This window comes from Etheostoma cragini, chromosome 11 (assembly GCF_013103735.1).
Source record: "Etheostoma cragini isolate CJK2018 chromosome 11, CSU_Ecrag_1.0, whole genome shotgun sequence".
Taxonomy (NCBI): Eukaryota; Metazoa; Chordata; class Actinopteri; order Perciformes; family Percidae; genus Etheostoma; species Etheostoma cragini.
The window spans coordinates 9,860,466-9,873,059 of NC_048417.1; the positions used below are offsets into that span (position 1 = coordinate 9,860,466).

Consider the following 12,594-nt stretch of genomic DNA (forward strand, 5'->3'; position numbering starts at 1 on the left):
CCCCCCCCCCCCCCCCCCCCCCCCGGGGGCATGAACGCAAGCATGCACACATTCAGATGCTTGCACATACACACATGTGCTTTAACACACATATATATGAGGGTATTTCCTTAAATGGAAACCTAAGCATATTAAGATGTCCTTTTCTAAATGGAACTGGAGTCAAGGGCAAAGATACATATGTTAACAATGTGTTTCACATAGGCCTCTCTGGTCCTGTTAGAGTGTGAAGAAGACTTTTTTTACTGTGTTAAATATGGTTATTGATCTTAATCTAATACGATTTGTGTCTATGTCTAATATCTATGTCTAACATGTAAAAAGAAATACAGGCTGTTTATGGCTGGCATGAAGAAATCACACAAATCAAAATTCCTTAAAAGAGCAAATTGTTTGAAGAATGTCGCATTGCCGTCATGGCATGCTGCCTTTTGAGGCTATGAGATGAGATATTTGAAAAACGTCTTACATCTATCATGAGGTGAGACTTTTTGCTAAATTTGAGCAATACTCAGCCACTCCTGAGTGATAAGGAGCTGGGGAAGAAGCACCAATACAGTACATTAATTTGCAAATGTAACACCAGGAGAGAAATGAAAAGCTACTGTGTGAGCTAAACATTTCACGGAGTGTTTTTTCTCCTTCTCTGCAGCCCAAATTAAACAGTGCGGTGGCCTTTTTTCCTGGAGTCTTGGAGTATTGGTGAAGCCTCAGGAAAAGCCGTCGGCCCACATTCTGTCTGTGTGTGTGTGCAGGCCAGGCGCTAACTCATCTGAAAAATGAACTAATATGACATGACATGATAGTGTAACTATTTAAGTCAGTTTCTCAATGTGTTTTTTTTTTTATCATCAATCAGTCCATTTGGACATGACAGGGAGATCAATTAGTCACCTACTTAGATGCTAACTTATGTGTGGTCAAATATACTTAATTATGAATCTGTCAAAATCTTTATCTTCCTTGTCATTTGATGCTAAATACTATGAGCAAAACAATAAATAGTTTAATTAACACATACATTGATGGAAAGGTTCCGTCTAGCCACAGCTGAGAAGCTCAAGGCAGCTATAAGAAGACCAAAAACCTCAATTATTTTATCTCTGCCCCCTGAACACCCTGACTAAATGTCAAGATCATAGAGTCCCTCTGGGCTTAAAGGGGATGATATCAAAAGGCCTTTCTGTTGCTTTATGTTCCACTAAATAACATGGGTCTTTCTCATCATTGTCCCTCTCTGTGTTCATTTCGGCCTTTAAGTTCGCCTTCTGTACTACGCCACAGATAGCCAGTGACCTCACCCTATTCCGAGAGTTCAAAGCAGTAGCCTGTGAGCCTCCATTGTACTGAATCACAAGGATGGCCCAATCTGTGTTTAATATTGAGTTTCAAACCCTTCACAGACGCTGCTTCGCTAGCTCTTGATGAAAGAAAAGAAGAAAAAACACGTCCAGACTGTTTTTTACAGAGATGAGGGGAAAAAAAGTGAGGTAGGATAATTACTGTTAAAATGGTTGTACACCGAAGATTACCATGGAAAACCAGCTACGGTGTTTTATCTCTTTGTAAAGTACAATTGTTAATAGCTAGTTAAACACAGTGTGTACTGTGCACTATATGAGCATTCAAAGAGCTCCGTTCGACAGTACAATATCATTAAAGACATATCAAGAGGGAGAGCAAAATATGCAAATCAGAGCACTTACAGCCACCAACCTCAAAGCAGTCACAATGAAGCCAGCCACAAATAGAACAAAAGCATTGGTTGCAATAAGACTTGGCCCAGGGGTAAGTTAGGGCACAAACGGTTGTTGTTGATTCTTGTGGCGATAAGCTTGCTTTAGCATCATCACTGCCTATGTACATATACCAGTGGAGTGGATTTAATCGCACTAATTAGAATGCACTCAAGGCAAAATGCAGCATCTACTGGAATAATCTGAGAGAAAAGATCTCCACTCCAATTTATTCTCCCCAGTTTTGGTTTCCGGGGGTTGAGCAGACGATCTGTTTTTGGTAAACGAATGAGCGGTTGGTGTCTGGTGGTTGGGTGCATGTGTCACTTTGGACTGGTTGCCATTTCGAGGACAAGCTGTGGGGAGGCCACTGGTGGGGAGGTTGTGTCTGTGTGTGTGTGTGTGTGTGTGTGTGTGTTTGTGTGTGTGACAGAAAGAAAAAAAGAGATAGGAGAGACCCAGACAGAGTGAATTAGAGCCTTAGCAACAATGACAGAGCGCTACAGACTAAGAGGAAACCATACCTGTGGGTGGGATCATGCCAGGGGACATGAGGCCAGGGACTGAGTGGGGCATGATGTGGGGGTTCTCCGACGATGTCACACTCTGGGTCCTCTTCGGAGGTCGGCCGGGTCTGGAGCTAAAACACCGGGCAAAGAAGGAGGAGAACAAGGGGTGAGAGACAAGGAGGAGGCTGGCAGGGGAAGGAGGGGTCGTGTGGGTGGTGGTGGCGGCAGCGGGGGGGTGTTAACATTTGGAGCACTCCAGAATGCAATTCCATTCCAAAGAGCTAACATGTACTGTAAATAAATTTCTTTTCAAGGACAGTTGCTTTCTGCAGCTCAACATAATAGACTTCCATAACTAATTAGATTACACGGTGAATTCATTTCCTTTATTGAAGATCAACCATTTTTTGATGCATAATTCATAACCCGTACCTCGTTACCTGTTCCTCCGTATTAATATCCCCACACTATTTGAATTGCCTCGTTTGCATATGCTAAAATTCAGTGTGCGGCCCTCGGCCTGGAAATTACATGTTAACTTGTTATAATTATTGCAGTCAGGCCACTATTGATTTATGAGACTTTTAAAAACCAAATATGTGTAGTTCTGCTAATGAATGATATTTTAAGGTTCTTCAGGAAATTAAAAGGCAATGGCTGCCTTAGGAAATGTTCTGCTTGCTTGATTTAATGCGTGCCTTAGCTGGAAGGTGGTGTGACAGAGTGATTCAGACCTGTTGGACGGTTCTGATGGGGGAGTTTTATTACACCAAACGAGGGGCACAGATCCAGCCGTGATAAATGACTGTGCCACCTTACTGTGCGGGAGAAAAGGCCTTCAAAGCAGATACACCCCTAACTTTCCACACATCTTACTCATTCACTTATTAATACAGCTTCGAGTTGCAATCAATACCTACTTTGCTGGCTTATAGTTACAAAGAAAAGGCTACAGGGTAAAACAAAATGCAATGAGCATATAATGAGGGGGCCACGATCCTATAGAGGTATGTTCTTTATGAACAAGGAGCTGGATGTCTCAGCTAAAGATGAATTATGGTGACTTGACACAGGTGACATATTGGCTTCATACATTATTTCACATAAAATAGTCAATTTTCAAGCTTTACCGGAGTACTAAGTTCTCTCTAATATGAACTGAGTTCAATCCATTTTTAAAACACCAAAGGGCTTCCGTGAGGTGCTGTAACTATGGGAGGAAATATGGATAAACAGGATCAATTTTATAGAGAAAGAACAGGGTTAGAAATCAAGCCGAGACCTGTCGGCTGAGCTTCCGTCCTAGTAAAGACCTTCAGAAGATTGCATTATTATTGTAAATAAGGTTTAAAGGGATGTGCCAACAGTCAAGTTGGCACATGCTGTGTCAGTCAAGTTTGTTGTAATGTGTAATTTCTTTAGTTTAAGCTCAAGAAAAATCTCTCCACAACAATATGTCAATAAGTACGAAGTATTTTGGTGGCATGATACACCACTGGTCACTAGACTTACAAAACAGTATTTCATTACATCACTTGTTCATGTATTTTTGTAGGTGAACTTGTTCTGTTTGTCAAATGACTTTCAGATCATAAATTACTTAATTTCAAATTAAATTAACCAATGTAACTAATTGAAGAGTTGTTCTGATTTTTTTTAACAATGATGGCCCATTCTGGACTTTATCAGCCAGTACAGTATATGAGGCTGTTTGTGTTACAGTACATTTCACTACATTTCCCAAAGGCAGTATCTGAGTGATGCAGTGTTTTAGTTCAGATACCACACAGCCTTAGTAGTTGAATGTATTCAGCCGTGTCTTGTGAGGTTTATTTACCTCAGTCCTGCTAATAGAGTGCACTCGCTCTATCTGTCTGAATGTGCTGACTCTCTCATATACCGACTCTGGAGGTTTTAGGACTAAAAGCAGACCTTCACCCAACTGTGTCCCTGTAGAGGGAAAACACAAAAGTGATAGAAAGACGTAGCGAGCAGGAGAGCGAATGACCGAAAGTGAGAGAAGGGCAGTGAGAAAGAGAGGGAGAAAGAGAAATGAGCACCTGCTCAGCCAAAGAACGTCTGGAAATGTAATTCCTATTTCTATAGAAGCAGCTCTTTGATCTTATGAGAGGGAGCGATCGCACACAGTTTTGCTGTCATCACTTTCACTTGTACTCTGGCTGAATTATTTATGAAAGACCTCAATAGAGGGTATGTGATGGGTAAAAGGCTTTTTACCAACAATACTAAAAGCCAAAAGACTCTCAAATGGACAAAAAAATGTCACATCAACCTTAGATCATGTCAAAGGATGTGAACCCAGGTACAAAGAACCAGTTAAGTAAAGGTAAAGTTTAGATAGGCTGCAAGAGAGTGTGTCTGCGTTTAAAAGGATAACATTTCAGCCACTCTTTGCACACAAATAACACTGGCTAGCCATGAAAGCAATACACCAACTGAAAATGGGTTTTGAACTGAGGATCCTCCAAGCAACAGGAAAGCCTCTCCCAAATTACCGTTGTATCTCATGACTGAACGGGTTTCTACATTTACAGAAAATGCATACACTTTATATAAGGGGGTGTGCTGTGACGTTTTTCCTCTTTTATTCAATGTTATCACAGTCTCGTGTTTCATGTAGTTTAGCGTAATACTCATTAAAATACGTAATTTAGTTTGTGGAAACGCCATAGCTGAGGCATGCACGCTAACATCACTGCAGATCTGCAAGGGTCAGAGCCATCCAGGCTAATAAGCTGGGTCCAGAGAGGAACTCAACCTGGCCTGAAACAAAAGAGACAAGCTATTTATCAAGCAGCAGATGCTGATTCCCTAAATAGCCTGGCACAGAAACTGCTCCAAACAAGGCCATTATTGCAACAAGAAAAAGAAAGAAAAGAAAGCACAACTGGATTTATGACTGGAATTTTGGTTCTTCTCATGCCTTATCTGCTTTCTTTTCTAATTTTTCTTGCCTTCTTTTCATTTTCTCCTCTCTACTTTAAAATGTTTCGAATGGACTTATTTGGATAATATTATTTCTGTATTGGGGATCAATCATTAAAGAATTTTATTCCCTGCTTTATTTATATTTGGACTAAAGATATTCAGAGCCCTTGTATCTTTGGCCTTAATTAAGGAAAGAAAATAGGCCTCACCAGCTTTGGGCTGGGGCCACAAATATGTAACACATCTATTCTCTCTTTTTTGTTTCGCTACCATGGTGAAAAGAAAATAGTGGTGAACTTTCCCTGAACCAGACTTCCTTTAATGGCCCGGCTGTGTGTTGACCCAGCAGAGTCGGCTGGAACCTGATACTATCCAACACACTACGCTGCGCAGGCAATCAGATTAAACGGGGCCCAACAATACACTCCACACGAGTCCAATTTCAGCGCTACAATGCAATAAAAGCACAATAATTAAATTCACGTTCTCACCCCGTTTACAGGAAGCCGACATTAGGTGATAGGTATAATAGGAGGTATAATATCGCATGAGATATCAGGACGGTTTTTGATCTCATGGCAAAATTCTGACATCTTACTATGAGACTCTTTTCTGTCAACGGAAGCGGTGACTGAGATCTTATTACCCAGAACGCCGTTAATGCAGTGATTATGATCTGTTATAAATCAATTGAAACCACAAATGTAATGTTTAGCCCAAGTAAGCCCACTCCCTCAGTGGATTTAGTTACACACAAAAATCATCTGCTCCTCCCATCTTTGGATATCTTTAGGAATTCAACCTGATTATGTCAATAGTGAGTCCAGTTTGCAGAGAAAGAGCATAATATTATTTCCTGGTGGTTCTGATTGAGCCATTAACCTTTTATCTCAGTCTTTTGTTTGACGTTCCTAAAAGGTAAGGATGAAGATATTTATTCCATTTCCGCCCAGTCGGCCAAAACAAGCGGGTGAATCATTCCGTCTGGGGCTTGTGTAAACAAAAGGCCTCTCCAGGTCTCTGCCAATCAGGCCTTATAAAATATTAACCCAATGTCATTGCCCTTTTAAAATCTTTCACCTAGAATTCCCTAATTGTTCCTTTTCTTTATCTCTCCAGTGCAGAGTAAATAAATTAACAAAATAGCTTTTATCGCCTTGAGTAACCTTTTAACTGAAGGATTATCTGGGGTTTATTTTTCATTTCTCTCCCAGCGATAGCAGAGCATGCCCCATTGATTGGTCGGCTGGGGTGGTGACCAGCCATGAAAACAAGGTCTTATTGATAAAATAAAGCAGCACCTTAGCTTTTAAGTGCCAGGTCAGGTAGAAATGCAGATGCCTCCGACCAGCAGGGGCCTGAATATGCTGACTTTAGAGTTGTTGTTTTTTTAATTTATTTGGGTCAATCAGACAGTTAAACATTATGCACACAACTCCCCTAAGAGGTCATGTTTGTTGAAAGACAGGGATAACATGGCTGTGGTGTATTCCCACTCATTTAAATTCCCCACAGATAAGATAACAAGGTTGGTTAAGGCAAAAAGATGAAATGTTCATGGATGGACTTTAATTCCAAAAAATAGTTATTTTGGAAACAAGGTCTACCGTTTGTTTTCTCCGCTTTGAAGAAAAAGCTGACTTATGGCAAAATAAAAACATGAAGATGGACATTTAAGCTACAGTGTGGAAAAAAGGAACACATTCTCATTTCCCACAGTGGATTTGTGCCGATAACATATATGTCTATTTAGTTATCATCTTATTTGAATGTAACGCACCTTGATTAGCTATGGAGAATACAATAGTGTGGGCAAACAAAGAGGCAGAGATAACATCTCCGCCCATGCAAACTGACAGATGAGGAACCGAGAAGTATTTCATTAATCATCTACATGTTTCCTTCTGAAGAGTACGTCTGTTTTTAAACCCTGTTTTTAAAACACTAACAACTATTTCATGACTGATGAATCCTTCTAGTAATTTTTCAAGCTTAAATGTCAAGCATTGTCTGGTTTAGCTTCTTACATGTTTTTGTTTTTTTTGTTTTTATATAAATGTAAATTGAAAATCTTTCAGTTTTAGTCTAGGCGGACAAAATAATCAATTTGAGGACTTCACCTTGAGCTTTAGGAAATTAAAAATATTTTTTCAAACAGACTTCAAACTTTTTCACGTTTTTTTGGTAGTTATTACACCAATTGATTAATTTATTAAAAATGTAAATGTCAGATCAATTGGTACAGAATATTTGCTAGCCGCAGCCCTTGATAATAACAATATAAAAATAACAATCATAATAATCTGAGAACAAACCCACTGAAAATGACAAGAATATATGTTTCCTTCAACAAAAAGAAGAACAAAAAAAGATGATTTATACTTCCTGCTGACCTTGGCACTCTATTGGTTGTGATGATCATCATCTCAGAGTCACAGTGTGATACATGGGAATGCATTCACTCATCCGTCTTTTTCATGCATCCATCTATCCTCATCCACATCTTGTATCTGTATTTGCATTGAGCCTATTCTTGGATTATCTCAATCAGCGTCCCCTTGCACCTGTCAAACACCGCCTCGCACAGGTAGCCACATCACGCTTATCTGATCTCTGGTCTGTGAGTGCGAGGAGAGAAAAGTTTAAAAAAACACTTATTTATTAGGGGTAGAAACAGCTGCATCCGCCTGCAAACTGTGAACCTTTTGTTATGGAACAATATATCACAGATCAAATAGTGTGAAATCAAAGGCGAGAGAGAGTTAGCAACAATCCAGCTAAAAGCCCTTTTAAAGTGCTGTCTGTGCTCTGATCCCTGTGTGGACTAATGTGCGGGGTTGAGATCAGTAGTAGTTACGAGATTGGGTGCCTTCCTGGTGCCTTTGTCTAGGCTCCGGCCTGATTAGAACCACGCTGGCTAAGACCATCACGGATGGTACGGAGGAACTTGGGAGTCAGTCGCGCTCCTTCCTCATGCCTGTGTCATGAAACCACAGCCAGGCTTCAGGAGAAAATCACTTGTACAGTAGCTCCAAAGAGCTTACTCTTGTAATCACATTCTATTAGAGCTGTTTGAAGCCTCTCAGCTGTGAAATACAATCTAAAAAAAGATCTGAAACACGATAAATTGCTGATTATTCCCATGCATCATTAATGTCAGAAGCTGATTTCATAATTGTATGTCCCATAACTACAGAGTCCAAGATGGTTTAGTATCACATCAACAGACTCTGATAATGAGTAAGCAGACTTTCTACATCACGGGAACTGATGAGGAAAGCCTAATTGGTTGACTTTTCCATGCCTAATGGATGATTCTCTTAATTAAAAAGATACTGTACCAAATGCTAGAAATCAGATAGCGTTTAAAGTAAATGCAGTTAATCAAATGTATGAGAATGAACAGTTCCAGGAAAGCCTAAATGAGATTGGTAGATATGATTTTGCTCCAATATTTATTAATTGCAAGTGCCTTTGGTTAGCAAAACAGAACAGGTCTTATCTTCAAACTGCGAGGAAATTTCATCTAACCACTCTCACTGATCTCTCGTTTTCATGAACTGCGGTGCATATGAAACAAGTCTTCAAAACAAGGCTTTAAAAACTTACCCAGTCAGGGTGCCTTTGAGGATATTTAATTAAAATCTAATCCTGCATTCATTAAGGCTCACATAAATTAAGCTGTCATTCATAAGATTTATGGATTCTCATTTGCATATTGCATACAATTCATCAATTACTCAAGTATGAAAGGAGCGCATTTCCCTTGGAGCTGCCTGCTAGCCTGCCAACATTTGAAATGAGAGAAAGAGCACGACTGTCAGGCATTCACTGCAAACTTTTCCCCACAATGTCTGTGCACTGATTAATCTCATTTTCTAGGCATCCCTTACAAGATTGTACACAGTCCAGCTGCACTTTTCAATTATTTCTCCTGTCCTCTCAACTAACTTTGAAAGCAGGACGGGCTAAATGTGGACTGGGGGCTACTTTAGTCTTTATGTATATAACATGTCTTTTTTGCCAGGGTAATCATAAATTAGAGAGAGGGATTTTAGAGATCCTAATGGAAAGGAAATGTAGTAATTTTACTGCAAATCCCATTAGGCAAATATTCTGCATGCTATAATAGCATATTTCCTGTCACATTTAGAGAGGAATACATCCAGCAGGCATTCTGACAGAGGGAGAATGCGAGAGAAAGATGGAGGGGGAGGGTGGATGGATGAGAACGAGAGAGTTGCAAAGAGAAAACAAAAGGGGGGGGGGGGGGGAATCTTAGTGCTAAACACATAAAAACTCCCTTTTTGGATGTGAGGCTATGGGAAACACAGTATGGAGTAAGTGCTTAAACCAAGCCGAGCGTGAACGCATCTAAGATAAAAGGTCAGGCAAAAACAAACAGACCACTCGCGAGGACGAATGGAATTAATTGACTCATTAATATGCATGGCTAATAAAGCTCAAAATCCTAAAACAAAAATCATTGTCAACCATTCCCTTTTAATGGCTGTTATTTTCAGCTTGAGAAGAGCTAGTCTACAGGGTGTATCAATCTTAGGAGGGGTGGAGTTCCTCCACCATACAGGCTTGGGGTAACCTCGGTGTTGTATGCTCATGTCCTCCCCAGCAGACAAAGGCAGAGTTGTTCTGGTGGAGGGATTAATTGAGAATTAATCCCAGTTTCTGGCAGTGGAACAGACCGGCAGTTAGAAGTGAAAGTCATCCTGAAGGGTAGTTAATTGGTTCCCCATAGCAAAAAGCTTTGGAGAACAGAAATCAAGCTGTATTTTCATTAATCCTCCCCATTGTTTTGTGAAATTGTTGTGGAGAGTGACTTCAGATAGAGTCAATAGTTAAGGCTTTTAATTTGCTTTTAATTCTGCCAGTGGGGTGACAATTAACAAACCCCAAAGAACAATAGCTGTGAAAATTATGCGTTCGATTGACTCTAAATGACTCTGAAATCAAAAACCGATAAGCAATTAATACACTGTACTCTACAAATGATAAGTACCTCCAACATGCTTGATGTGCTCCATCTTGCCCTGTCTCTCCCTCCACCTCTCTCTGTGTAACACTCTCTCACCACTAAAGCTTTTGAACTTTGGGAATAGCACCACCAGATTGTCGGATGTGATTAATTTCAGGTCTAAATGGACACAACAGACAGAAAGGGTGATGTAATCATAACACAAGGAGACACGGTGACTAACAGCAGACATGGAGGAGCAAGGAAATACAGAGAAAAAGAAAGAGAGAGAGATAGAGAGAGAGAGAGAGAGTTAAGGCAAGAGAGACAGAGGAAAAGATGTGGACAGAGAGACAGCAACGACTCACAAACACACTCCAAGTTCAAGCTAAACAGGAAGACCATGGTGATTAGCATTAATTGCACCGAGGATTGGAATCCTGTGTGAAACATTAAACAAAAATTATCTACTGTTTATTCACTTTCTTTCCGGATTTTCTTTTTTTCAATAATTAATGAAAAGTAAATACTTGGAGGAGTCCAAAAATGATGTTGGGAGGGAAAGAAATGTTTACATAATCAGGAAAAATGTTCATGTCTTCTCTCTCTTTCTCTGTATACATGGAAAGGTTATGGCTCGAGCCCGTTTCTCACTGTTTCCCCATCCAAAGTAACAGTGTCTGTTCCCCTGAGTGTGGACTGCTGTGAGAGTGTTTGCATATTTAGATACAAGCAGCCCTGTTTATGCAGCCCCACTCTCTGCTGCTCAAGTTCACTCCAACGCAAGCCCTGATCAATTTGGCCAGCTGTGCTTTAAATGCTGTTTACACCAATAACATTGAGGATAACAGAGCAGAGCCTAGCGTGCAAGCACACACACACTTCCCAGAGAGAGAGAGAGAGAGAGAGAGAGAGAGAGAGAGAGAGAGAGAGAGAGAGAGAGAGAGAGAGAGAGAGAGAGAGAGAGAGAGAGAGAGAGAGAGAGAGAGAGAACTTCACAGGCAGCCCCCAGCCTGCACATTCCCAGACGAGCATTTGTACTGAGTTAAAGACGAATCAAAGTCTGACTCCTCTGCAAGACACGGAAGAATTGGATTCCGTCTGTGTACATCTCTGTGATCTTCCCGGAAGAATTTCTGTCTGCAAGCAAAGAGAAGAAATAACAGGAACTCAAAGTAGAGATCCCACCCTGAAGTGGGCCGAATTGAAAGTGGCACGTAGCAGTTACAGGCTTTATTCCTGATGAGCGACTGGCATTATACGCAAAATATGATGTCAGGCTCACTGAAATCTCCACATACAGAACAATTGCCTTTGACAAGCTGCTGAGCATTTCACAAATAACTCTGTTTGGGTTGAGATACTACGCTTCCTGAGACTTCAGATTTCTCTTACAAGCTTCATAAGAGATGAAAAAAAAAAAAACTCCATTTAAGCCTGGCAGGAGAGCAAATAGGCCTGCTCAGCAGATAGCAGTGAAGCTGCTGGTGTCCTCTTGCTTGATGATATAATTCTTAATGTACAGCCTGAGTAGACATAAATCTTACCCAAGCATCACCTCACCTGAATTCTTATCTCTCTCTCTCTCTCTCTCTCTCTCATGATGAATTGTTCGCTACATCTTGAAGACTAAAACCCTTCAACCTCTTCAAACCCGGGTTTCTAATAACGCGTAGGTGTTGGGGAGAGGTGACAGCATGATGAATATCACAACAGACAGCTCCAATATGGGACAATTTTACCAGATCGATATCTCACTGCAATATCAGAGAAAAGGAGCTGATATTAGTCTACACAGTGTATTACAGATGGGGTACATTTCTTCTCTCTGCACTCCCAGTGAACCTAGGCTATATTTCATCCATGTCAGCAATGGTTTACACACTCACAATGCTCTGAAAACTAATCATAGCATGGTAGCCACGCCAGATGCATCTGCTTAAAATTATCCATATGTGTGAGGTGCCCATAACCCCTTGTTCAACGCGGCAATGGACTTGCAAATAAACTGTGAATCGCATTAGAGGATGTTACAGACCATAATTTCTAGTGAGAACAAACGTTTTGTCACATTCTAATAGAGATCACGGGACAGCTGAGACCAGAAGGGTTTTTCACATTTGATTAAAAAAAATATGAGAAGCACTTACTAAGGCCACAAATACTAAAAAAATACATTTGAGTAAAAAGCTGAAATAACGGTGAAAATACACAATTTTTTTGTATAGATGTCAATAACACAGTGATCATTGGCATTTTTGTTTTTTTTTATCCATTTAAATGAAAAATGTCCTTTTGTTGGACAAAAACCAAGAGTAATTAGGGACATAATTATAAAATCCATTCAGAACAAAGAAAAAGTTGGGGTTAAAAAAAATGAATTGGATTCCCTCATTGTCTCACAACACACTGACACTGCATTGTGTGT

The 12,594-nt window shown here is 40.3% G+C and overlaps 1 protein-coding gene across 10 annotated transcripts in view; it reads right to left on the bottom strand.

Moving 5' to 3' along the window:
• Positions 1-12,594, bottom strand: part of dachd (dachshund d) — a 118,379-nt gene that overhangs the window by 42,370 nt on the left and 63,415 nt on the right. For all 10 annotated transcript variants that reach the window (XM_034885137.1, XM_034885133.1, XM_034885135.1 and 7 more), the window contains exon 4: positions 2,261-2,376. In XM_034885137.1, coding sequence (XP_034741028.1) covers positions 2,261-2,376 — 116 coding nt within the window. The remainder of the gene's footprint in view (positions 1-2,260; positions 2,377-12,594) is intronic.